At 39.0% G+C, this 27790-nt stretch overlaps 2 protein-coding genes across 3 annotated transcripts in view; both read left to right on the forward strand.

Moving 5' to 3' along the window:
* Positions 1-169: 169 nt before the first annotated feature.
* Positions 170-19239, forward strand: gtf3c3 (general transcription factor IIIC, polypeptide 3). 2 transcript variants are annotated; one of them, XM_055026052.1, is made up of 19 exons: positions 170-382; positions 831-897; positions 1806-2110; positions 2178-2301; positions 2370-2561; positions 4060-4225; positions 4299-4446; positions 4519-4663; positions 7759-7859; positions 7942-8113; positions 9929-10131; positions 12439-12540; positions 14036-14168; positions 14286-14511; positions 14592-14646; positions 14735-14870; positions 17227-17351; positions 17444-17596; positions 18097-19239. In XM_055026052.1, the coding sequence occupies exons 1-19, from the start codon at positions 290-292 to the stop codon at positions 18217-18219; spliced, it is 2769 nt and encodes a 922-aa protein (XP_054882027.1). In that variant the 5' UTR covers positions 170-289; the 3' UTR covers positions 18220-19239. The 2 variants fall into 2 exon arrangements, with proteins under 2 accessions (XP_054882027.1, XP_054882028.1); XM_055026053.1 differs by having other exon boundaries at positions 17444-17600; positions 18097-18224.
* Positions 19240-20796: 1557 nt separating this feature from the next.
* hecw2b (HECT, C2 and WW domain containing E3 ubiquitin protein ligase 2b) overlaps positions 20797-27790 on the forward strand; it is a 57716-nt gene continuing 50722 nt past the window's right edge. The window contains exon 1 of the mRNA XM_055026055.1: positions 20797-21364. The gene's annotated coding sequence lies outside the window, so the exon portion shown is untranslated. The remainder of the gene's footprint in view (positions 21365-27790) is intronic.

The raw sequence follows: 27790 nt of genomic DNA on the forward strand, positions 1-27790 counted from the left end.
TACAAGTATTTTTTGACAAAATGTCTATGTCTAAATGTATTTGTTCGTTACTGAAATGCCTCAATTAGATGAAATTGATAGGACAGATTTTTTGGGGTGGGGTAATGTAGCGTCCTGGTCCACACTCCACTCCACTAGATGGCGGTAATGTACATCAGTACGTTGCTTGACAACCGCCATAACAAAAAGAAGAAGAACAGCGTCTGTAGCTTCTGTTCGACTCAAAACACCTTCAGTCCAGTACGAATGCAGGTGATCTGATGAAGCTCATCTTCGAACCCCAGCGGATATGTCGGGGTTCAGCGCAGAACTAATCGACTACCTGGAAGGTAGAATAACCTTCGAAGAGTTTGACAGACGGAGAGATGAGCGGAAAGCGGAGGTACACCTCATACAGCGGCAGTTTTAGATGAAAATAAATGTCAAAAAGAAAATTCACAGAAAAGCATTTATTTTGGTCACTTACATTTATCACCTACATTCCAAATAGATCTATTTCAACCGTTGGTCATTTTAATGCTTACTTTTGATAAAAGTCAGAAAATTAGAACATTCTATAGCACCAATAAAACACCCGAATAAGGTAGATGGTTTCTGACTTAACAGCTGTCCAACATTGTTCAGCCTTTGTCCAAGCATAACAATGGAAAGTTAAGTGGAAGAAGAACGTGTGGTCTAATAAAGTGCAATTGCAATCTTTACCAGTAGTTTGAGAGGCTCGTGTCAGAGGTTGAACATGTCTTCCATGTCTCTGTTTGACTGTCCGAATACCTGTGTCACAGTTATCACTGTCTTGGATCACCCTCTAATCATTTCCCATTTTCCACCAGGACTCAGAGGAACTTACAGAAGATGAAAACAAACCTTCCACCTCAGCACAAACAAAAGCTGCTATTGGTAAGATGGCTATCCTGATCACAACCATCACCTAAAACCAAACGTCCCCTATTTGCCTCTAATTTTAAGAGCACAAAGGCAATGGCCAAGCTAATTAAACCACAAAATTTGTCTTTGTTTGGAATTTCAAGGAAAATGAATCAAAAAAGGGTTTTGTAGAAATTTGTGGACATGCTAAAAAGTACAATCATTTCCTCAGTTGCTGGTCTGGGCTGCTTTTGCATGAATTACTGAATCAATGCAGGTAGGTTGTGGGTTCAGCTTGTGGTTCAGGAAGTTCAGGAAGTCATTTTGACAATATTCCATAGCTTCTGTTTTGCATCACTCTGAAGGATGTAGCAATCCCAGCTGCATGTGCATGTTTTACAACTACTCTTTTCTCCTCCCACTCAATTTTCTATGAACATAATTGCATTAGTATCCTGTATTTGTTCAGCTTTTTTAGTGGCTTACCTTCATTGTGGAGGGTGTGGGCTTCTCTTCTGGGCAACTGGAAAATCGAAAGTCTTTAGATAATGTAGCTCAAAATATTTCAGATGCTTTTTCTTTAATAGACCTTGTAACCCACTCTGAATGTCATAAAGCTATATAGTAAATACTACTTATTGAAATGAATTCCTGAACTAAATGAATGAAACAAAAACCACAAATGGAGTCATCTTACTTAAAAAGGCCCATGAACATGAAAGCCGTTAGACATTTTGGGTTTTTTTCATTTGAAGTAACAATGAAAAAACAAAAACACATGAGATTTTTTGTTTTTCACTTATTACATCAAAATGAAAACTTGGATAACAAACCGACCCGTGGGTTCCTTGAGTTTAATAAACAAAAAATGAAGTCAAAAAACTGAACTGCTTAAATGTACACAGACCTAAACATCCAAAGTTTTTTCTCTTTCCTTTTAGAGGACGGAGTCAGCCCAGGAGTACAGCAAGCCTTCGCTTCCATTCTGGGGGAAACGGCAGCAGCGGCGTCTTCAGAAGAGGAGGACAGCTTGAGCTATATTGATGACAAAGATGATAGGGATTTCAATGTGGAGGAAGAAGAGGAGGTGAAGGGAGTAACCAAAGAAAGAAAGAGGAGGTTGAGGCAAGGAGGCAAAAAAGGCCTGAAGAGCAAGTTGGAGGAGGAGAAGGAGGAGGACATGACGGTGGGAGACGTGTTCAAGCTGGAGATGGAGCTGAACCGAGAAAACAGAAGGTTGATGAAGGTAAGACGGAGAACCAAGATCACCTTGCCTCATTTTTTACCTGTGTTTACTCACTATGTCTTTCCAGGGGCGTCGTCATGGCAGCAAGCTTCCTCAGGCTCTCAGGGGGTTGATGGGAGAGGCCAACATTCGTTACGCTCGGGGGGAGAAAGAGGATGCCATCTTGATGTGCATGGAGATCATAAGACAATGTGAGCAGCTGTTCATTTAACTCTCTTTATACAAGTAGATGATTTGACTCCTTACATGTGTCCTTCAGCTCCTCTGGCCTATGAGCCATTCTCCACTCTGGCCATGATCTATGAGGACAATGGAGATGTGGACAAGGCGCTGCAGTTTGGGCTCATCGCTGCCCACCTCAACCCTTCAGACTGTGAGGAGTGGATCCGACTGGCCGACATGTCTCTCGAGCAGGACAACGTCCGACAGGCCATCATCTGCTACACCAAAGGTGAGTCATCTCCGTCACTTCCTGTCCCTCACCTTTACCACTGTCTGAGTTTCTCTTACATTTGATGCTCATTTAGTGTTTTTTCCACTTTTTTCTAAACGTTGCTCTTTTCTACAAAAAAAAGAGGATGATCTGTGATAGCTGTGGTGGTTTTGAATTGAGATTACACTACATATTTACTCCAGCCATTTTTCTTCCTGTCTGACATAAAGTCAGTATAAACTTTTCTTGTTTTAGGTTGATAATCATTATAATTTTATTGGCTAGACTAAAATTCATAATGTGTGTAATGGATGAGAACTGCCTAATTTGGGTTAAATAGTAAAGTATGTAAGTCAATGTTTATTTATAAATCGCTTTTCACAGACATGAAATCACAAAGCACTGTTCTCTAAAAAGCAACGTTAAATTATACAAAGAATAACACAAGCATAAGAAGCATAATAAAACTGACAGAAAAGTCTTTTTGATGTGTAATTGGGTCAGGTTATCTCACAGACATATTTTCAGCTCTGCCCACTTATTTTCAGTACCATCTGTTTTATGAAGTGCACCAGTCCCTCCTGCAGCACAAGACCCCCACAACATGATACTGCCACCACTGTACTTCACAGTTAGGGTGATGTTGTCAGGCTTCCAAAAATCCCTCTTTTTTCTATAAATGGTCATTATAGTCAAACACATTAATTTTTATTTCATCTGACCTCAGGATGTGCCTAAAGTCTGACAAGAAAGTGGTGTGTTTGGAGGCATATTTTGGATGTGTGTAATTACTTCCGATTTCTATGAAACTTGCTGCACGTATAGACAGAAACTGGTGGGAGGTCTTTGTTTTGATGCATTTGTAGAACCCCACTGCAAAAACATTTTACCAGGTAGTTTTGGTCTAATTTCTAGTGAAAATATCTTAGTACACTTGAAATATTTTAACTTACAAGTAACTTTAGGAATAAATCAGAGCTTGTTTTCAGTTAATTTCTTCAATGGCCAGTATTATATATTTTCTGGCACATAGTACCATTTTACAGCACAATCAAGTAATTTTGTAACATTCAGTTGTTAAAAAAGTAGTTGAAGACCTTGAAATTACGCTCTGTCTATTTGAAAACTCCTTGTCTTTCTGAAATTCCACCTTCAGATAGTCATCACAACATTATGCCTCTATTAACCCTTTAGAGGTCTACCCAAGCACTTAAAACAAGCGCATATATCTTACTGAAAAGTTATTTATGGGTTAGTTAGTACTCTTGCTTTATCTCAAGAGTACGAAGATATCTGCATAAACACCTTCCATACTTAGTAATATTTTGTGTCTTTGTAGTACTGCTTCTCACTTCTCTGATGTAAGTAGGCCAATTCTAATTGGTAACATAAATAATATCTAAACATCAGTGAAGTCTGTCTGAAGCCTAATGACATTCTGGTCTAAGTCGTGCTGCACAGGAGACAGCCAGTGTGTTTAAAGTCATAGTGACGCCAATTGGCCTCTTTCCTGCAGCGATCAAGTATGATCCCACCAATGTCCGTTACCTGTGGGAACGCTCCAGCCTCCAAATGCGCTTGGGGGAGCACAAGCAGTGCATGGACGGCTACCGCAAGATCCTGTCTCTGCTGCCTCAGGAGGATGGGGAGCACTTCATGCAGTTGTCCAAAGACATGGCTAAGTAATGGATTTTTTTGTACCGAATACATATGCATCCAATCAGATAAGCAGTATTTCATCTGTTTGTGCTGCAGGAGTTACTATGAGAACAATGACCTGCCCTCAGCACTGAGTGTGATAGAGGAAGGTCTGGCCCGACACCCTGGCTTGGTCAGCGATGACTTCCTCAACATGGCAGCTGAACTCTACATTTGCAACCGCCAGTACAAGAAGACCTTGCAGGTTCAGATATATGTCTATGCAACGGAGTGTTAAAGTGTGTTCTATCTCTAAAAGTATGTGTATTTGCTCTAGGTTCTGGTCAAATTTGCAGACATCGTGTTGATTCGAGCAGAGTCCCCATCAGAAAGCTCGGCTCTGTCTATGAAGGACATGGGGACAGAGGAGCAGCAGAGGGAAGGGGAAAAGGGCACAAAGTCAAACACTCCAGAAGACAACGGTGAGTTCATTAACCAATCTCTTTGTTTGTGTTCAGTCAGTATGTGTCTTTGTGGAAACAAAAATCTCATTGGCTCCTACTTGGAAGTCTTATTGCAGATTTTTGCTGTTAATTAAGCCTTCTTGTTTAACAACAAAATTAAGAAACTTTGCTCCTGCAGCTTTATAATTCTGCAATGTCCAAAGACAACAACTTAGACAATATTTTTATCGCAGAGCTGCAATCAGGGCAAAACACACCTGCAGGAGGCCTGCCTCCAGAACAATGGGAAGCTATCAGTGGCTTGGACTTTAGCCCATACTGTCAACACTTGTCCTTGCCCAACAGGTTTTCCCAAATAAGTCACTTTAGCTCTTGCAAACTCACATTTTAGTAAGTTTACAGTTAGATGAGCATCCTGAAGACGCTGAAACAGTTGCTGGATGTGTAGCATGTGTTCAGTCCATGTGTCACTGAAGACTTGATGAAACAGAGCAGCTAAGTTTGTGTTTTCCTGCTGAACAGAAATAATTTCACTGAGTGATAAAGAAACAGGAAGAGTTGGCAAACAGGCAGTCGTCTTAAGAATAGAACCAGGCTTACCAGACTCAACCTCCTTATCAGCCAAAAAACAGGTAATGGCGCGAGTTACTGCACAAGATGGAAAGTCTCGAGAACACACGTCTGACACAGAAACGGACCACTGGAGGAGTTGCAACATCTCGCCACACACATCCACCTACCAGATTGTTTCCTAGAATGAGAGAAACACCTTCCATAGGAAAAAAGGATGAACAGCTGTAGTTACTTCTCCTTGTACCAGTTCTGATTGCAAGTCGATCTTATGCAGAAGCACAAAGAAAGTTTCCAATCCAATACCTCTAATTAAGACACTGCAACTAGTATCAGAAAATGGAGAAAATGGCAAAACAGATTCCAACAAGAAGGACTCGGACGCTCTGGTGTCACACAGAACCTTCACAGCCACTTTATTTGAACTGCCAGTCAAAGAAACAAACCCAGTCAAAGACTATTCTCCTTTCATCACATCAGGAAAAAAACATACTTCTTTAGAACAAATCTACAAAATATAAAATTGCATCTTCCTGTGTCTTCCTGGCAAAACTCTGGGGATATCTGGCATTCAATTCTAAAAAAGATTTAAAGTCAACAGGTGAAGCTAAAACAGTTGATCTTACTCTCTCAACTTCAGCTGGAGGTCTAGACTCCACTGAATGCAAGACTAAAACCACAGTTTTTTGAGAATCCTGTTTACGCCTATCTGATTCAGTTTAGGTATTCAGAGGACACTCGTTTTTTTGGTGTCCCTTCTGGCAACAATAATTAAAAGAAGTAATTATTGTCACTGTTGTCTGCTTTAGATTTCAAAGTAGGTTCCTATCTAGTATTACTAGGAAACCATTCCTGGTGGGAATCCCTAAGGCTGTGGCTACCTTCCAAGTTATAGTCCCTCACAGCTTTCTGGGTTAGAACATACTCATCTGCTAAGACTGCAGATTTAGCAACAGATTTCGCTTTTTGTTCATTAACATATGTGGCAACTCAATCTGGAATAATGTTCTTGAAATGATCCAACATAATTTTGAGTCACAAACGGACTCAAAATTATCCACTTCCTCTGATAACCAGCTACAAAACTGTGTGTTTCGTTCTCTGACCAGAAGAAAAGACCAGATATTTTCAGTCTTCTTGCGGTTCCTAAATTGTTGCCTATAATATTCAGGAACTAGTTTATAAGCTTTCAAAACAGCTCTTTTAACAGATTTGTGCACCTTTCTTTCAGCTGAAGTTAATGAAACATTGGCTTCTTGGGCTTTACCCACTAGCACACTTTACAACAGGGCGGAGCAATCTAGATCACTCCCGTCATTTCCCTTTGCCAAATCCTCAAATAAAGAGAAAAACACATCAGGTTCTTGTTCATTAAACTTAGGTGACAGCTTTGTTACCATGTTAACCAAGTTATGTCCAGAGAACCTATCACCACCTGTGGACACATGAAAAGGTCTACCACTTTACCTGCCCTCAGACCTCAACTTCAGACGCTCAGCTTCCAGAGATCATTTCTGTACCTCCAATTCACGTGCTATCCTCTTTTCCTCTTGCTCACATGCCAGGTGTTTTTCCTGTAAAGCTAGTTTTGTTTATCTTCAAGCTCATGTTCTAGCTGCAATTTTTCCAACTCAAACTGCATTTCAAACTCAGTTTTCTCAAACTGAAATTTTAATTGAGCGGCTTGGGCACTGCAATTTATCCTCCAACTTTGAGGTAGTAATTAAAGAATCTGAACCAAGGGAAGCTGTCCCATCAGCATCTGAAAGAGAAACAATGAAGACATTCAATTTTAAAAGTTTGTCCTGAAAGAAGCTCATTAGCTGAGGTAACTTTAGTCCTTTTGAAGTTCAAAATAAATTTTAAAGTGTTCAACTACTTGACAAACCTGCTTCTTTTTAAAGCTTTTCCAGCAGTTCTAAAAAAGACTTAAGGTTGGGAAAGCCAAAGAAGAGCCCGCAGTATCAATTTTCAAAACAAAACAAAAAAAAAAAAAAAACAGACCAACTTCAAGAACAAACTAGTAATAAAATTCAAAAATTTTAACAAACAACAATAGGGAAATGCATGACTGGTACAAACAAATGACAAATCTCAATTTTCTGACGGCTAACTGTCTCCAGAAAGCCTGCAAGAAGAAAGGGCAGAGACTGCCATATGCATAGAAACTAGCTATTTTTATCATACCTAATGGAGTAGGTTGATGTAAGTCAACATGCTGGTGATTCCTCATATGCTACTTAAGGTAACCTTAGCATTTGGACTAATGCATACTGAGTGCATTTAGTCCTCATTAAGCAGCGCAGTAATAATTCGGTTCAGAATGCTGGGTTCCAACCCACACGCATACTTTGGCATGCCCCTTTTAAATTTCTTCAGAAACTTTCTAGTTTAACTTTTTTTTCCTCTTTCCTATGTTCACTATCAGGTGCTTTAGCTATGAAACAAAATGAAAGGAAAAAAATCTTTCACAGGTAAGAGGATTGGTAATCAGTTGGGAAGTAAAAGTAGTATTTGTAATTATGTGTCTGATGTTCCTGCAGATGAAATTCTGGATATTCAGGTTCCGGACAGTGTCCCCGTTGATCTGAGGGCCAAGCTCATTGTCTGCCTCATACAGCTGAACGTTTTCACACCGTCTGAGGTAAAGACAAATCACTACTTTGTACTAGACCACAGCTTAGAAACCATAAGCCCACTTTAGTACAGGTTGTTTGTTTCTGCAGGGCTTAGTGTCGACTTTGATGGAGCAGAGTCCGGAGGAGATCGGGGACCTGTATCTGGACGTGGCTGAAGCTTATTTGGAGCAGGGGCGCTACACATCTGCACTGCCTTTGCTATCGGCCCTTGTAGTTTCTGAGAAATACGACCTAGCTGTGGTCTGGCTGCGGCATGCAGGTGGGAGCTGAGTCATTGACAGACATTTTAAGTCCTTCCATCAGAAGGACATCTCAAAATGTCCTTCTGACATGCCCTATGTCCTTCTGACAGACCATATGTCCTTCTGACATGCCCTATGTCCTTCTGACAGACCCTATGTCCTTCTGACAGACCCTATGTCCTTCTGACATACCCTATGTCCTTCTGACATACCCTATGTCCTTCTGACAGACCCTATGTCCTTCTGACAGACCCTATGTTCTTCTGACATACCCTGTGTCCTTCTGACATACCCTGTGTCCTTCTGACATACCCTGTGTCCTTCTGACATACCCTGTGTCCTTCTGACATACCCTATGACTTCTGACATACCCTATGTCTATATCCTCCTGATATAGACATGGGGCATAGTTTTTTTATAATCCATATCTGTATTGGTAAAAGCCAAGGTATAAGAGTATGGTTAAAAAAAAAGTGTTGTTGATCTCTTTCCTGTTTCGGTGTCTAAATGTTCTGTTTTTTTCGGGGGGGTTTTAATAGGCCGATCACAATAACACATTTTGCTGGACGATACATTGTCCCACAAGTTATTGCAATAAAAAAAATCATATTGTTATTTTAAGACTCTTTTTGAGTCATAGGAGTAATGACATAGCAATTTCTATCAAGCATTTCACATCTGAACTGAAAAACATTTTGCATGCCTGAAAAAACTCAACTCAGTACTCAAGACAACAAACTAAATGAAGGTCTTTTTCATCCAGCCTTTGGTAGAAAGAGTGATCCAAAAAACATACAAGAAAAACAATCATCCAAATTGTCCATTTTCTCTTAATATTAGTCAATATCAAGTCATTATTAATACCATAATCACTTACTTCTTGTAAGTAAATGGAAGTAACATAAAATATGCATGTGTATGATTCACTTAACTGGTTATCTTAACCCAATACAATGACAATAATTCAAATAGAGTACTCCTTATTTTTAGTAACATAGAACTAAATGTGAAATATTTCACCATTGGAGAATATGCAGCTCTGCATCAAATAATGTTGAACAAATTAACTAAACAGTCATCAACAAAAACATAGCATCAACCGTAATATACTATACTAATGTTAGCATTAGACTACTCCAAACAATAAGATGAACACTCACCAGTTAACTTCTTCCAATTTTTAAGCCCAAGAAAACCCAATCTTTTGACCTGCAGCACCCAACCCTAAAGTTTTTTGTCCACCATATGCTCTCGGAGACCAAACAACTGGCCCCACCCTACTTTTAAAAACTCAAATCCCACAAAATCTTGCAGGATTTAATATTTAGTTCTAGAATAGTGGACAGAATTAAAAAACCTTAATTATTAAAAACATATGGGTTTCCCCCCCAAATAACCTTATTTTCTTCCTTCTTTCTTTATGTCATTCCTTCTTTTCATTTTTCCTACTTTCTATCTTTGTCTCCTTTCTTCTTTCCCTGCATCCTTCCCCCTTTCTGTCATTGTTATCTTCCTTCTTTCGAGTCTGAAAAAGTCTGACATTTTTATCTGAAAAATAGTTGGAAGCCTGTTTGTATGTATTGTATTTGTTTGCAATGTTTTCTTTGCAGGAGGACATTTGCAACATTTCTACTGACCGTATAATTTTGCAATTTGACATTGCACTAAAAAACCAAATCACAAATTATTCCCGTGTGATTTTATTTGCTTTTCTTAATTACAAAATTGTATCTTTTTTCTTATATTACCTGAATATCGATCAGTTTTGAGCGCATTTGTAATGGAAACACAGCTTGTCTATTTTCAAGAGATGTCCCCTTCTTGTGTCAAAGAGTGTCTTAAGGCTCTGGGCCATATGAAGGAGGCAGCAGAGAGCTACACCAAGGTGGTGGAGATGGCCCCGCTGCACCTGGAGGCCCGGCTGTCTCTCGCCACGGTGCAGCAGCAGCTGGGGCGGATGGACTGTGCTCTGAAAGCGTTGGAGTCCATGTACGATAGCGACACGCTGGCCCAGGATTCGTCGGCTGCACAGAAGGTCAGGCTGTATTCTTTGTATGTCTGCTAAAATGGGGATGTTCTTGTTGGGGGGGCATCGAAGATGCTTTTTCTCAAATTTTGGTCCCCGGACCACTGGTGCTCCCCGGATGCCCCCTAGTGGTCCACAAGATACTGCATGTAAAGATCTATTTACTTGCCGTGACGTGAACTCAAACTCCAATGCATAAAGTTAGCTTTCCAAAGGATTTTTATTAAAAACAACAATGACTAATAACTGGCTTAAAACCAGATTAATCAAAAGAAAACGCCAGAGCTACTTATGTGATCAGAGGAAGCCAAATCATACCTGCTGAGAGGATTGATTCATGAGCGATCCAGTTTTTTTGAATGACTCAATGCTGTGAACGGGAGGACACCAGGATCAGTTCCTGAGAGCTGTTCTTTGTTTTTTATAGTTTTGCTTGTTTATAATGTTGTGCTCTCACATCAACAGCTATTGTTGTTTTTATTTAATTATAAATTATTAAATTAATTTAATTAAATGCAAGAGGATTTTTGTTTTTGGCAAAACAACTCAATTCTATATTTCTTTTATTGTGCTTCTAAATTACATTTAGGCCTAAAAATGTTTATACACATGATGTGTGGTAATAAAGAACAACTTCTTTATTCATTTCTGTATATTTGACATCATTGGGGAGATTAAAATCCACACTGACACATTCTGCAAATAACTAAAAACTTTTTCATGATTTTGTTGTGGCCTGTTATATTTACCAAAGAAAACAACAATAAGTGTGTCGAAAGGCTAATATTTTCATTCAGAGGGTCTGTGAATGTTTGTCTGTTAAAAGGGTTAATGGTTCTTAACCTGAAAAAGTTTGAGAAACCCTGATTTAAGAGAATGATTAAATCCGATTGTACAACAATTTTGAGAAAAGCTTAAGACAGAGATGTCTAAAGTAGTGTAGTCTGTGGCCCATTTGCGGCCCTCAAAGTTATTTCTTGTGGCACAGAAATGACACAGACACCCTTTTCCCAGTTAGGGATTGAATGTTGATGCATTAAAAATATTTTACAGTGAAATTTTCACTTTCAAAAGAGATGCAGACAACACAAAGTCTAAAATTGGAAGGTACAACTTAAAGCATTGATTACTTAGTCAACCATATTTTTCTGCTTTTAATCCAATTCAGAGTGAAGAGGACCACAAATATCTCGTGACTTTTACTCATTGCAGGCTTTGGTAGTAGTAACCTTGACTAAAAAAACAGAAATTGTTATTCTGTCTTTGTTGTTGAAAATTGTTGTGCTGCACCATCTTTCTCTCCAATACAACATCCAGGTTTGTGGGACCACACCAAATGCCTCACAGTCATTGCCTTGAGAAATAATTAAGTGTGAAACAGACTTCACTGCCAAAAATGATCAAATGTTACATGTCACACAAATGGACATGTTACATGTAACCCTAACCAAGTAAAGATTAACCATTTACTTAGTTAATCTTTGCTAACCAAGTAAAGATTAGCCATTTACTTGGTTAATCTTTGCTAACCAAGTAAAGATTAGCCATTTACTTGGTTAATCTTTGCTAACCAAGTAAAGCCAAGATTGTGGTGCGAGGTCTGCTTTTATCTTCTCCTCATTCCACAGCCTCCCTAATTCATTCATTCATTCATTCATTCGACATGCATCAGTGAGCATGTGAGCAGATAAGAGAAAGAGGAAGGACACAGAATTATATGTCCATAACAAATCAAACAGAAAAATTCCAGATGAAGACAATAGAAAAAAATTGAGTTTCAAAACACAGGTTTTGAGGGGCTTTTTTATTTGATTTTTTTTTCAAACAAGGAAAACCAACAGATGTTAGGTTTTAGATCTGAAATGATAGACATTTTTCTACAGAAATCACTTCTTTACTTTTTCAAAAGCGTTTTGTTTATTCAGGTAAAATAAACTTAATAAAAAATAATTTGGTGGCTGTATTGCCTTCAACTAATAGTTTTGGCCATATTGCAAGATGTTTTGCAATAGGAATGACAACTAAACACAAAGTTGAGGCTGCAAACTGTAAGTTAAGGCAATTTATTTATATAGCACATTATCAGCAACAAGGCAATTCACAGTGCTTTACATAAATTTAAAGGAAATACAAACAAAACAGTAAACCAAAGGAAAGAGCAAAAGAAGAAAAACAATCTAATAATTTTGATCCAAAGTATATTCACTAGATACTGCAAATCAGCTCAGGTATTTTTTAGTTTTATTTCCTGTAAATTTCTAGAAATGGAAAATATTTAATTGCCATCCAAACCAATTGTGTGTGTTGTAATGGTAGGAACTGAAGCTGCTGCTGCATCGCTCCACACTGCTGAAGACGCAGGGCAAAATGGAGGATTATCTGGATGCTATGATTACCATGATCTCCATGCTTCTCAAGGTAACTCTTGTCTAAGCCTGTCACAATGAGCAAATCCATTAATCATATAATAAATTAGAAGGAGCTGTATCATTTTCATCCATCCATCCATTTTCTTGCGCTTATCCGGGGTCGGGTTGCGGGGGTAGCAGCTTCAGAAGGGAGGCCCAGACTTCCCTCTCCCCAGCCACTTCTTCCAGCTCTTCCAGGGGAACCCCGAGGAGTTCCCAGGCCAGCCGAGAAACATAGTCCCTCCATCGTGTCCTGGGTCTTCCCCGGAGCCTCCTCCCGGTAGGATGTGCCCGAAACATCTCACCAGGGAGGCATGCAGGAGGCATCCTGACCAGATGCCCGAGCCTCAACTGGCTCCTCTCGATGTGAAGGAGCAGCGGCTCTACTCTGAGTCCCTCCCGGATGACCGAGCTTCTCACCCTATCTCTAAGGGAGAGCCCAGACACCCTACGGAGAAAACCCATTTCGGCCGCTTGTATCTGCGACCTCGTTCTCTCTGTCATGACCCAGAGCTCATGATGAGGGTAGGAACGCAGATCGACCGGTAAATCGAGAGCTTCGCTTTTTGATTCAGCTCTCTCTTCACCACGACGGACCGGTACAGCACCAATCCACCTAACGATCTCCTGCTCCCTTCTTCCCTCATTTGTGAATAAGATCCAGAGATTCTTGAACTCCTCCACTTGGGGCAGGACATCCCCCTGACCCGAAGCCGGTTCAAGACCCGTTGCCGGCTCAAGACCACGGCCTCTGATTTGGAGGCACTAATCCTCTTCGCAACGAGAGCTGCAGATCACGTCCTGATGAAGCCAACAGGACCACATCATCCACAAAGAGCAGAGATGTGACCCAAAGGCCAGCAAAATGGCCTTGACTGAAACTTTCATGGATAATTTCCATTCTGATAATATTTTTTGATGGGCACTTTTGTTTACAGAGACATTACCTATTTATTGATTGTTTCAGTTATGTGTGGTGCAGAGGTTGCACTAGACTTTTTTGTTCATCAGTTTGACTGACAAGATGAAAGTATTCAGCCTCCTCGAAGTTTTCAACTTTTTGCTGCTTTCAGGCTTCGAACATAAAGATCTAAAATTTTATTATTTTATGAAGAATCAACAACAAGTGGGACATAATCGTGAGGTAGAACAAAATTCATTGGATATTTTAAACTTTTTTAACAATTAAAAAACTATAAAGTGAGGCGTGCAATGTTATTTGGTCCCTTCTTTAACACTTTGTAGCACCAGCTTTTGCTGCAATTAGAGCTGCAAGTTACTTAGTTTTGTCTCTATCAGTTTTTCACATCGAGAGACTGAAATTCTTGCCCATTCTTCCTTGCAAAACAGTTGGAGCTCAGTGAGATTGGACAGAGAGCGCTTGTGTGAAGGGTTAGGGTAAAATCCACTGTGGCAGGCCTCTCCTCTTCTAATCACATCTTCGAAGGAGAAATCCTCTCCCTGCATTTGCAGCATGTCAAATAACATGTGATGTGTGTTTCCAGGTTGCTATGCAACGGGCCAAGGTGTGTGTTCGTTCTGTAACTCTGTCAGGACAGAACCACCTGAGACTTGTGAAGATTCAAGACATGCTGCCGGAAATCGCAGACCATGAAAGTGCCTATCTGGACAACATGTGTATGTAGCGTATCAAACATTGACGGATAAACCGGAATAATTTGAATCTTCCACATTTTCCCCAGATTCTCAGGCAGGTTGTCCTAAAACACCATCTCATCTAATCTTTGTGCTCAGGTAAAACCAACGTTTTATCCAAAGAGGACTGGTGGCAGCTTTTGCTGAGCTGCCTGCTAGGGTTGTGTGACCTGCAGCGATACGAGGAGGTGGATCTCCTTGTGGAGTCGGCCATGGAGTTCTACTCCTTCTATGACAGCAAACCCAGGAGGAAGGAGCTGGAGTTCTTTGGCCTCTCTGCCACCATCCTAAACCAAAACTACTTTAAGGCATACAACTACATCAGGTGCAGATGGAGAAATAAAAGCAGAGTATGCTATATGGTGACTGTTTTGTCTTTATTGATTTTTGCTTTTTCCTCATCAGATTAATGCTTATAGAAAATGTAGCTCTACCTCAATTTTGGAACATTTTTCATCAGGTATCATTCCTTATCCCTGTTTTCACATGTTAGATAACATACCATGTACATGTTTCAGTGTATTACCTGATTGTTTCTTTCTCACTAGCTGACGATATCGTCCCAGCACCAGCGCCACCATCGCTTCTGTCTACGACTGCTGTTAAAGCATCCCGACAACCATGCACTCTGTGTTCTATGCGGACACAACGCCATGGTGTCTGGAAGCTTCAAGCATGCTCTGGGTATGTCTGGCTAGGATATATTAGCGTTATTTAGGACTTGCTTACATGTTAAATTTGCAAATGGTGCTACCTTATTTCATAAATAACTATGTCTTGCGGTGGAAATGGGAATAAATAAAATGTCCCTGTATTTTATCCCCTCCTAAAAATGTATTTGAGAAAGAATATCAACCCAATGCAGCATGTCGTCAGGTCGGCAAGATCCCGCCTCCTCCAATGTCCGTACTGGAAGGCATAAAAGTGCTCACCAATGCTGACTACCATTGGTTTTAGTAGTTGTCAACATAACACACTAAATCTTAAATGCATTCTTGATGTATAAAAGAAAACGGGACACTGTTTTGCTGCTGATTGCCAACTCTGATAACTAGATAACAAGGTAACTTGGTGATAATTTGGTGTTTTGGTTCACTTAAAACAGATCATCAGTAGAGCAGGTGTTTAAATTAATGAACCCTAATCAACCGCCACTGTAGTAGCTTAGCCATGACTGTGGTACTAGTGGTAGCTAATCTACAGCAATCACTCAATCGCAAAATAAACATCAAGCCTGAAAACATAATAGTGTTACAGACTGAATGTTGTGTTTCTGTGATTTTTGATGTTGTATCCTTATACATGTTGTCAGTTGCTCTGGTAAGTTTGTGTCTGTATACGGCACAGAGAGCGAGAACAAAGGAATAGTTTTGAGTTATACTTCCATGTTTTTTTTTTTTACATTATTTTTTCTGTGCTGTGGCACACTGCTCTAAATTAATAACACATGAATCTTCAGGTTTCATTATGGCAAGCAAAAGGCTTTTTCTCCTGCAGTATTGTGAACGTGTAAAATGCATTCTAAATGTAAATAACGTGCAACATGTTTATGACATGTATTAGCCACGTTAGCAAGAATGAACTGGTATCTGGCTCACCAGACTAATTAATCCATCATCATAATTAATATGATGCTGTAATTATTACATTTTAATTTAGATAGAGTAAGACTGGAATGATGCATAACATCATGTTGGGCATCTACAAGTTCTACTTGGGCGAAATTTCAATTTTATCCCAACTGGTTTCTTGTCTGAGTTCCTGTAAGGACTTGGGGAAAGATGACTCCATCACTGTGATGGCTTCACAGATATTTTCATAACCTGGATATAATTAAAAGTTTTAAACAATCAGTTTTGACCACAAACATTCCTTTACAAGAAAGCTTAAGATAAATAGTGGCCAAAGTGAGTCCAATGTAACAACAGAAGAACATTCAAGTTAGATACTGGTCCAGCTGAGGTTCAGAAGTAAATCTGATGAAAAATCTTTGTTGTCACTTGAAGAAGATTGTGGACAACGTATGTCCACACAGTCTGAGAGATTTGCAGAACTTTGACATTCTTGTTTACTCTCTACACTGCACCCTACACATACATAGAGTGAGAAGAAAAACAAACAAGAAAGTAGAACATCTAAACAGAAATTAACTTCCTTATTACAAATACAAAAAAACTTTCCTATGTTACAAAATTCAACATTTTACAAGTTTTAATCTGTTATTTTTTATTACAAATGCCTATCTATATTTTTTATTATTATAAATATATAAACATTACATATTTGATCAATTTTCACTATAAAATATAGCAGCTTGTACCATGTTGAATTAAATGTAAAAAAAGATTAGAAACATTTCTAAAAATTTCAAGATTAAAATTTTTAAGTAGCTTTTGCAACAAACAGAATTCCTAAACTACAGCAAATGCAGAATGCAGACAGAGTCAGTGGAAAAATATTTCAATTTTGAACAGTGCATACATGACTTTGACTTGGACCAAAAGACTTGAGTCTAGACTCGAATTTGGGGAAAAAATGTTTTAGAGACATCTCTGACTACTGACCATGTTTCTTCAAATTTCGCTCCTTTTTCTCTGACTATGTAAGTGAGTTGCTCTAGAGCCATACACAATGTCATCTCCTTCACCCACATGTGATTTGAAAGGATGTCCATTTTTTTTCCAGTATAGAGATATTAATCTCCTGGCCTGCAGGAGTTCAAAGTCAACCAATTTTAACTGTCTGGAATTAAAAACACAGTTCTCCGGATAAATACCCAAAACACACATTTTGGCCTCAGCAGGTACATTCACGCCAACGACCTCTGACAGGGTTTGCGTAACCAAGTTCCAATATTGCTGTAACTTTGGGCACTCCCATATGCAGTGAAAGAGAGAACCTTTCCAACCAAACACTTACAGCAGATATAGAAACCTGACATTTTAGCAGGTGCATGAAGACGGTATATTTAGGTTAAAATGCTAATGAAGTTGCTCCATTGTAATATGCTGAAAGTGTTTTATATGTTTGTGTTTTTCAGGACAGTATGTTCAGGCTTTAAAGACCCACCCGGAAAACCCACTGCACAGCCTTTATGTGGGTCTCACTTTTTTCCACATGGCATCCCAGAAGTATGTAGCCAAACGTCATGCTTTAGTACTGCAGGTACATGTTGTTCCATTTCATTTTGCTCTGGTTGTTTTCTTACGTTTCCTGCAGCTGATTGGGGTTTTTGGAATGTGTCTTGGTGTTTTTAGGGATTTTCCTTCTTGTGGCGATACGTGGAGCTGCGGGGAGAGTGTCAGGAGAGCATGTACAATCTGGGCCGAGCTCTGCACCAAATGGGCCTTACACATTTGGCCATACATTATTACCAAAAGGCGCTGTCGCTACCTCCATGGAAACTGGATGTAGGTGAATGACACAGCTGGTCGTTTTCAATGAAGTTGTATTACGAGAATAAAGTCAGAATAATATGAGAAAGTCATAAAATTATAACCGTACTCTGGTAATATTACAACATTAATCTTGTAATAATAAAGTCATTTAAAACATTATATAACAAAAACAATATAATGGTGTAAAACAAAAAAAAGTTATAGTATTGCAAGAAAAAGGTCAAATGATGAGAATAAAGTTGTATGATGAGAATAGAGTCATTACAACCTTATTCTGGTAATATTAAAACTTTATTCTCAAAATATTCACTTTATTCTCATAATATGACTTTATTCTTTTATTATTGGAAGTTTATTCTCTTTAGTTTATTCTTATAATTTTATGATGATGTTCTTGTCGTTAAATGTTTAGATTTTGTTCTGTTCTTAGTGTGGTTCTAGTCTGTCATATAATTGAAAGCTACTGATGATGGTCTGGTTGTTTCCATCTGAACATCTCTTTCCTCTCTCAGGGAATTTCAGAAGATCAGGTTGATTTGAGGAGAGAGATTGCTTTTAACTTATCACTCATCTATCAGGCCAGTGGGAACATGGAGATGGCCCGGCAGCTCATCAGAACTCATTGCACTATATGATGAGGTGTGGTATCTACAAACCATTTTCAAAAGGGGATTTCTAATTTTACCTGCAGTGAAAATGTTGAAACAACTATGTCAGTTTATTTGTAATTGTAAAACAACAGTACAAAGTTCCAATGTTGTAAATAAAATAAATGTATTAATTTTGTCATCCCCATAGCAACTTTATAAAGTTCTCTTGTCATTGATTGTTTCCAGTGGAAGGATTTCTGTGGAGGCCTTGATCATTTAGGATTGGCCAATATTTGCTATGTCATCTCTGATGTTGATGCAGATAACATGTGAAAGAAAATTTGACCACACAATTTTTACAAATGTAGGGCCTTGATGTACCACAGTGTACATCAATTGTGGTACACTAATTCAACACAATTTTTTTTATTTTTAAAGGTTTAATTGTCTCTAGCGATCTTCATTTGATAGTGAATTGACAGGAACGTGGGTAATGAGAGAATAGGGAAGAGATAGGGGCAAAGGCCACCAGACCGGGAATTGAACCTGCAACAACCACAACTAGGACTAAGGCCTCCTTATGTGGGCAGCAACCCACACTATTTTTTAAATGAAATTTTTATATGTCACATTACAGACACATATGGTTTGTCTGCTGTACCATCTGTACTGATACTATTTGAAGTCAGCAAGGAAATGGTCACAGCGAGACGTTTGCAGTTTTCAAAATATTGATATGGATTAATGGCAGGCTTTTAGATGAAATCAGTTGCTAGCAATGCAAATCTTTCAGTGTGTAGTGATTCAGGTTTTTAAAGTCATGATAAATTATGTGACAAAGGGACAGTAACATGTATTTTTCAGCCACGTTGTACCATTTTATAGCTCATTCAAGTAAATGTTATAAAGATATTATATATAATATACAAATGTGGCTTCAAAGAAACTGTACATTGTAATTTAATGTCTTAAAGGGATCCAAGATTATTTTGACATGTTGGCCTAAATATGTTGTAATTTTTCTACTAACTAAAAGTATACTGTTTGTGACATGCCAAAACTCAATTATTTCAAAAAATGTGTATCTTTTGTCATATTTGTCACCCGTGGAGGTTGCCATTTTTTCACCTGCTGGATTGATAAAGCGTTCTGGTCTATTCTGTTCTGGAATCCACAGAGTAAACACAGAAAGGTCAACTTTACCTGGGTTGTTTATCATATTGCGTTTGACTGCTATAATATTAGATATGCCACACTGTCACTGTTGGCTATAATTAAATAAACAAACAGTGAGGTGAATCTGAATCGCTTCCCACAAAGCGCTTGAACCTAAAAAACATCAGCTTGACAGAACTGGCAGCTCTTTTAAATGCTGATGGCTCTTTGAGGAGAGCAGACCGGACACACGGCTACAGAAGCACAAACAGGCCGGATCTCACGGAGCGATCAGAGATAACCGTCATTCATGGTTTCACTTCCACAGCTGAAGCTGGCAGTGGCAGCAAAACAGAAGCAGCTCCTACAGCCAACTCTGTCCTCTTTCTCTTCTTCTTCCTCCGGTTGGTCCGCTTCAGCTTCAGCACCTCTTGTGATTTCTACATTTGAAATGTCAATGAAATGTAGACAAATGGACGAAACAGTGATGCCCAGCATGTGGCTTTACAGACTAACAGGAACATGAATTGAGCACCATTTCAGTCAAACAAATGGGTGTTATGGACAGACCATTCCTCGACGAGGTGTTTCTGTGCTGACGTAAGTCTCTCCTGTGGTGGGACGGTCACCCACCCCACTCTGCACCAGGTGCAGCCAGAAGCACATTGCTGATTGATGGGCGGGGCAGATGGCTTTGCAGCTGAGCAAAGTGTGTATGTGTGGGTTTGTTTCCTCTGCTACATGTCGGCTGCCTGAGTGGCTTGTGTGCTTGATCAGCTCATCTGAACCCGAAAGTGCCATTTGTACCATCTGTGGCTGGGATTGTGGTGGCTTTGGTGCTTTACCTGCCGTGAGTTTCTGCAGTGTTGCTCTGCTGCTGTTAGAGGCTGGAGGAGATCTCGGCCTCCATCTAGTGCTGACCTGCTGATGGGCTCCCTCCCTGGGTAGGCTGTGTTCCCACTGCTGGGTGAGCTACCTGCTATTGACACTTGAATTTACTTTTCCTGAATCCACAGCTAATGAGTTTTCTGTTTTAGGCCCAAGATTGTTCTGGAGCTGCAGCGGTCTTGACGCTCTGGATGCTCTGCTGTTTGGTCTTGTCGTGTTTTTTTGAGCTGTGCTGCTTGGACAGACAGGACTCCTCTGGCCCGTTGAAAGGGATTTGAAACTGGACAAGACAACCTGTTCCATTGCTTGAAGTGCTTTTGTTTTTGTTTCTAGTTAGTGTTTTTATTATTAAAATTACTGCTGGTCACACTTCCTCACAGGAAATAATCCACTTTTTAACTCACCTACTCCAGTTCAGCAATGCCAACCTCCTAAATGCAAAACGAAAAGAAAAAAAACTGAAGTAGCTTCTCATAAATAGAAAATGCCTTTCAACTTTTTATTCCTTTTCTCTCCCTATGCTGCTCTTCCTGTGCTGCTCTTCCTGTGCTGCTCTCTCACAGCATATTTCGTGTCCCTGTGAAGCCCACGCCCCTCAGTTTTGGAACTCCGGGTGGAAGTGGAGGTCGGATGTGTTGGTTTCGTTATTTTGACGCTGAGCCGCTCTGATGAATTTCTCCATCAAGGCCTGGCGGTTTGGAAGTTCCTGATCAGATGTTTTAAAGTGGAGAGCAGCTTTTCCCTCCAGCTTCAAGCAGTTCGGGATGACAGGACGGAATGGACCGAACCGGGAGCCGGACGTAAAGTGGATCCTGTAAAGAAAACATCAGCGCGTCTCCTGTATGGAACCTCGTAACGTTACCGTGGAGAGAGCGAAAGACATGGGAAGTGGTTTAAAACTGGACCGTTAACAAAGAAAAGGTTTTGAAGTTGTTTCTGCCTGAAGCTGCGGTCGGACCACCGGGAAGCTGCGGCGCTGCGCCCCGTGTCAGGAGCCGCACATCCCGCCTGCAAGCATAGGATGGTGCCGATGATGTGCAGGCCTGTGGAGATCCGCCATTTCTGACTGGAGATTGATCGACTTATTACTGGCATCTTTTCTGCGCACCAGGGTGTGGGAAGCACCTTCTGATTCCTCCTGTGAAAGGTGAGGAGATTCATGCATCCGTGACAGTTTGTGGATTTGAAAGATTCTCGTTTATTGACAGCTGCGTCCAAATGTTTCATGTTTCTGCAAGCTAAAACGAGTTGCTTTGGTTTGTTGCTTTGATTTGTTGCTTTGATTAGTTGCTTTGGTTTGTTGCTTTGATTTGTTGCTTTGGTTTGTTGCTTTGATTTGTTGCTTTGGTTTGTTGCTTTGATTAGTTGCTTTGGTTTGTTGCTTTGGTTTGTTGCTTTGGTTTGTTGCTTCTTTGTACCGTCGCTTGCAGATGAAGTAATGCTACCTTCCAGAACCCTCAGGTCTTCTGGTTCTGCTTTGCATCCCCAGAACCAGAAGAGGAGAAGCAGCTTTCAGCATCTATGCACCAAAAATTTGGAACAAACTTCCAGAAAACTGTAAAACAGCAGAAACCCTGACTTCCTTTAAATCTCAACTAAAAACACACTTGTTTAGAGATTTATTTGAAATGTAATATGTAACAATGTATTGTTTATTCTATGTTGCATGACTTTGTGCTTTTGTGTTTATGATGCAAAGCACTTTGAAATGCCTTGCTGCTGAAATGTGCTATACAAATAAAATTTGATTTGATTTAAAGCTGGAAGAAGCACTGACAAAAACAAAAGCGTGCTTTTGTATGCAGCACATTCATTGGCTGAGTGGAGAAATGCACTTGACATTATTAAATGTGCTTCTTCATCTCACCAGTATGAAACTCTCATTTAAGGCAGCAGAAAAAAATGTATTTGTAAAACACAATCCAGCTTTCTCTTATCCAAGAGCTTTTCAGAAACTTGACCAGGCCTGCAACTTTTACAGTTCAGACCAATCACAGAAATCTTCAGAAAAATGAACCATGTCCAATCTAAGCTCATGTCCTTTCAGTGACCACAATTCATTTCCATTTTACTCTTGAAAGTTTTTAAAAGCTGCAGAGAGCTGTCTCCACAGACTCTATAGGTGTATCAGTTCATTGGGATATCATAAAAAAAATGTGTTATTCAGTTCAAATAGTAAAGATTGTTTTATATACATTTCTTGTTTGGACTGATAGTTGGAAGTGATACAAAAAACACTTCTGCACTTTCTAAAGAATAGCATAAAAAGCTAAAAGACAAGTAAAATGCTCACTAACAAAGACAAGTTAGTGGTGTGTGTCGAGTAAAAGCAGAGGAATGCATTTAATCCCAAGCATACAAAGTGGCACACGGGGATGTGATGGTTGTGTTGGGACAGGAAACTGTCGTCCCTTACGGGACAACCTCATTGTTCTTCAATCACGCTACATCTATTTGGAGACTTTGGGTGTGGGGTAACAGTCCAGTCTGTGAGGTGGGGCATTACACAAAACTTACATGTTATTCCAACAGCTTAGGAAAATAATGGAGTTATTTTGAAAAAAACATACTTTTGAAACAAGCTTGTTGCATACATATAACTATTATTCCTCCCTGTCTGACATTAAATCAGACTAAAGCATGCAAAGAATTAAGATTGCCAAAATTATTTCTATTTCCTAAATGCAGGATAAGGAAATACATTTTTTAGGTTTTATTGTCTTTGTCATTCAGTAGGTTTCCATTCATTTCCTCACTATTTCATAGCATTACCTGTTAAATTGTATCACTTGAGTCAAAGGTTTTTGGGGATCCTTTCCACAGGTTTTTACAATAGTTTGTTGGAATTTTGGCCCATGCATTCCTCCTGACAGACATGCTCGGGTTCACACACCTTCCAGTTCTAACTTTAACCATTTTCTCTCGTTCTGAGATCAAGGCTTTGTGACAGACACTCCAAAACAGGGACTTTGTTTTTCTCTAGCTACTTTGCAACTACTTTGATTCCTTGCAAGAGACATTGTCCATGTGGAAGACTCATTTGTGTCTAAGATTTAACTTTGTGTATTCTTGAGAATTTTCTTCATGACTTCCTCTTGAATATACAGCAAAATACTCATACAACATCATACTCCCACCACTTACTTACATAACAATGGTGATTAAGTCCAAAACACTTAAATTATAGTTTCATCAGACCACAATATATATCATGAAAATACCTTTGGTCTTGTTTGCCTCATTGGATCAAGTGCAATCTGGTTTTTTATTCTCTTCTTGGAATAGTGGAGGTCCACAATTCCTTATACTGTATTAATGGTATCACAAGAAAACAGTGTTTTTGTTTGAGATATTGCTTTAAAATACATCCACCGGTGTGGCTCCATCCATTGAAGTAAAATGTTGGGAACTGTTAAGAATATGAAGAGGAATAACTTGATTTAGCTCGTTAATTCATTCCTCTGATCCCGGATTCTTGTGCCTGAATATGCGCAGTGAGAAAGAGCAATCATACGACATCAGACTTCGGATATTCAGAGTTTTATCCAGAGAAAATCAATGCAAGAAGAATGTCACAATAAGCATCTCACCCAGAAATCCAAAAGTCCAAGACATGACAAAACAGAAACAATTGCACGAGTTGAAAGAAAGTACAGACAGAAAATGCATCTTCTGGAAATTGCGAACTCGGGCAGAAAGCAATTCGAATTCTTTGTTGCAAATGAAAACTTTTATAAGCCTGTGCCTTTCTCTAAATTTAAATATATGCATTAGGAGCTTTGTTTTTCCTTTGTGGGGGCTGTCTTAATGTTAATTTTATTACCTCTGAGACCTACTGAAACACCCAGCTCTTCTCTTACCAGCCTCCTGGCCAGACTGATTTACGGCGTGCATCTGGAGCGTTATCTCTGCCTCAAAATGATTCAACAAGAAACCAGTTGGTATTTTTAAACAAACTCGCACAAAATCTATTGCTTAATACTAGCTATAAGTTTGGATCTAAAACTAACTAATTAAAAACATGCTTTTTAATGCTTAAAGAAATATACCAATATGTTTGATTATATGTTGTAACGGACTTCTATAGTTTTTAATGTTTGCCTGAACTATTCAACCCTGAGTAAAGAATTTATTGCCCTGATAGCCAATACACTCCCTGTCTGAAACACTCCTTGGGCAGTATCAGACTGCTTTCTGATTAGAAATTTATGTAAGTTTCAGAGAATCACCAGCTGCCCCAGCCTGGATCTTTATCTAAGTTTGTCTTAACGTAAACGGTTAACCTGTGTACTATTGTGCTACTTTAAAATTCTATTTCAACAGAACAAAGCTTTCAAAGTCATAACATCATCATCTGGGCGTTCCCAACTGTTTATGGACACACTCATCTTAGGGCATGTGAACTTTAGAATATGAAAAAAATCTCTCTCTCACTATTCCGGCAACTAAAGTAGGAAAGGTTCAGTCTGATTAAATGTCAGACAATAAGCTGAAAGTTTGTGTCATTTTATGTAGTATATGAAATTAATGTGTCGTAAACCTATTTCATAAGTGCTTTTACAGCTGTACCTTCTGCTGCTAGCATTTCTAATTCATTTTAGTCATGTGACTGAGTAAATATCATATTTTTAATGTCCAGAAAAATATGGCATTAACCCAGACATTGAGTTTTAAGAGCAATGTTTGGGTCCCATTCTTAAAAAAAGCAGATACTTCTGCTCCAGGAGACCCATTCATAATGATTCAATCCATACCTGCCAGGTCAGAATGGAATTTCTAGGGATTTATGACTGACTGGCAGTTAGTCTACATTATGTTCTCATTTTGGTGGAAGTGAGTGACAGAAACATAGGACTGTAATTATTCCTCGAATGATTCCTCCGGGCAAATTATCTGCCTTGAAGCTTGTTAAAATTATGTTTTACTATTTTCTTTATGAATATCTTATCAATTGTTTTAAATTTAATTATTCTGATTAATTGTCAGAATAATCAATAAATTACTCAGATATTAGAATACTAGTTTACAACAACCCTAACTCACATTTTAGTTCTACCTCATTAGAATTTGGCTATTTAACTTACAGTACTTTGCAAAATGTCTAATAGCCATTGAACGTTTTCACATCATCTCAGTTAACAGTCACAAATTTTACTGCACAGACCAACATAAACAGCACTTCATGAAGTGAAGAAAAAGGAAAATAATGAGAACGTATTGACACAAAAGTATTAGTTGTGTGCTCCACAAATCTGGTGGTTATAAAATAGTGACAATAAGGAAGCTATTTGCAGTTTACGGCAAATCATTTGAGGGGGAACCGGTGAGGTGGAGGAAGGTGTTCTGATCAGAAGAAGTTTTAATGAAGAACTTAAAAGTGCCTCATAATTTCTTGTAGGAGTCATCATGTGAAAGATCACAGGGATATAATATTTGTCTTAATACAGTTCTTACAGTCATTGATAATACTGCACACATTAAGAAATATTAACACCTGTATTTTTTTTTTATTTTAATTAAGTAGAAAATATTATTTGGGTTTTTTTGGGCGGGGCTTTAAATTTCTGACACATTTTTCACCCTTTATATCAGATTGAGTATAACTTTTCTGTAAATAAACAAATAAATAAAACAATTGTATAGATGTATGAGAAAAGATGGACATATTTAGCTTTTATTTTGTAGCAACAGTTGAAGAAACTGAATGACACAATAAATGCCACTTGCTAATATTAATCAGACCATTCTCTATTCTTATGCTTGTTCCCCTAGTAATTAGTCCACAATGATCAGTGGACATTTTCTGGACACATCGATGTAAACAAGACAGGGCTCTAGCTGCAGATTGAAACTGTTACAGCTGTGGATTAGGAAACATCATCTGTCATCATTCCCTGGATTAACCCTGTTGCAGGATCAAGGACACTTAATCTCCTGGAGAGCTTCAACTTTCCATTTCTGAAGAAAAGTGATGCTTTAGTTGTTCCATTGCTATAGTGTTTTGTTATTTTCAGGAGAAGTAGAAACTGTTTAAGCACATTGTGGTGAAATCAGAAGGCATCTAGATAGCAGTACTTGAGTTCACTCTTGTGCTATTTTAAAGCTTATCTTGCCAGATGTGTTTATGTGTGAGGAGGAATGTAAATATCTGCTGCATTGCTGCACCAATGGAGTCAAGGCTACTGCTTGGTTGTAAGCAATGTGCTAGTGTCCCTTAATGACTAGTAACGGCCCCAAGTCTAGTAATTGGATGCCATCAAGAATTTACAACAACAACAAAAAAAAACTAACAGTGAGTGTTGTCCATCACTATGAAGAAATTTTAGCTCGCATTGCAGGGCTTTATTTGAATTCAGCCACTTTGAATGTTTATTGTTTGCCATGATCTTTGACTAAGCCACTCCAAAACCTTGATTTTTCTTTATTTGAGCTGTTCATAGATGGACTTTGTGGTGTTGGTTAGATCATTGGCTTGCGGTCACACATCGATGGTCATGCAGGTTCATGGAAGGCGCCTGAAGTGACAGCTGCCTTGCAACAATGCAAAACATCATACTACCACCACCATTTAAGTATATGATGTTCTTTTTCTGCTATTTGTTAGTTTTATGCCAGATGTAATGGGACATTCATTTTCCAAAGAAAATCCACAGAATACTGCACTATCAATCAATCTATCAATCAATCAATCGATCAATCAAAGTTTATTTGAGTTCAAAGTGCTTTGCATAATAAAAACACAAAAATACCAAGTCATAGAACACACTGCGAATAACATTACATTTTGCACATCAGATTATTGATGAATGTTTCATGATTGGGTCTCAAAAGCAACTCTAACTAGCTGGGATTTTAGTCGAGATTTAAAAGAAGTCAGTATTTCAGCTGTTGTTGTTCCAGATTTGTGGTGCATAGAAGTTGAATGCTTTGGTTCTGGTGGATGCAGAGCAGAACCAGAAGACCTGAGGGGTCTGGATGGTTGGTACAACAGCATGTCTTTAATATATTGTGATGCTGAGCTGTTTAGTGATTTATAAACTATCAGTATTTTAAAGTCTATTCTCTGAGCTATACGTCATATGTATAAAAGCCACACCTCACTTGTGCTCAATGCAAACTTTAAATGTTTTTTTCTGTAACAGAGCCTGATGGCACAAATGACACACTCACCCTCCTGGCCAGTTCAATGTGATAACTACAAGCCTAGTTTCAACCTAGGCAAGGTGGGCTCCCAGGCAAGTAATGCCTGGGAGCCCAGGCATTACTTGCCCACCTAGCTTTGGGGGTAACCTTGGATAGTTTTGGTACCTACCTTGGTTGAATTGTAACAATTTGGTAGAACGCTATAGGACTAGTTGCCAAAAGTTTATGTTTCTTTGAGAACCCAGCAGAGAAGTATTTGTTCAAGGCAGACAAGTTTTTCATATCAGCTCCAAGGTTTTTGAATAAACAAGCTTTCATTTACACCCACAGACTAGAATTTATTTTTATTTGATTGTAGCTTACATTGTATTAAACCCCCACAGAGATCTACCTCTCCCTGTATTTTCAACTGGTTAGAACTTTGACAAGG

This window comes from Poeciliopsis prolifica, unplaced genomic scaffold (assembly GCF_027474105.1).
Source record: "Poeciliopsis prolifica strain line A6 unplaced genomic scaffold, Auburn_PproV2 SCAFFOLD172, whole genome shotgun sequence".
In the NCBI taxonomy this organism is placed as follows: Eukaryota; Metazoa; Chordata; class Actinopteri; order Cyprinodontiformes; family Poeciliidae; genus Poeciliopsis; species Poeciliopsis prolifica.

What these genes read in the sequence shown, in the direction of transcription:
- gtf3c3 (XM_055026052.1), top strand. Translation starts at nt 290, where the DNA reads ATGTCGGGGTTCAGCGCAGAACTAATCGACTACCTGGAAGGTAGAATA. An exon ending in AAGCTTCAAGCATGCTCTGG is followed by an intron (nt 14,871 to 17,226) that starts GTATGTCTGGCT and finishes TGTGTTTTTCAG; the next exon opens with GACAGTATGTTCAGGCTTTA. An exon ending in TACCTCCATGGAAACTGGAT is followed by an intron (nt 17,597 to 18,096) that starts GTAGGTGAATGA and finishes TTCCTCTCTCAG; the next exon opens with GGAATTTCAGAAGATCAGGT.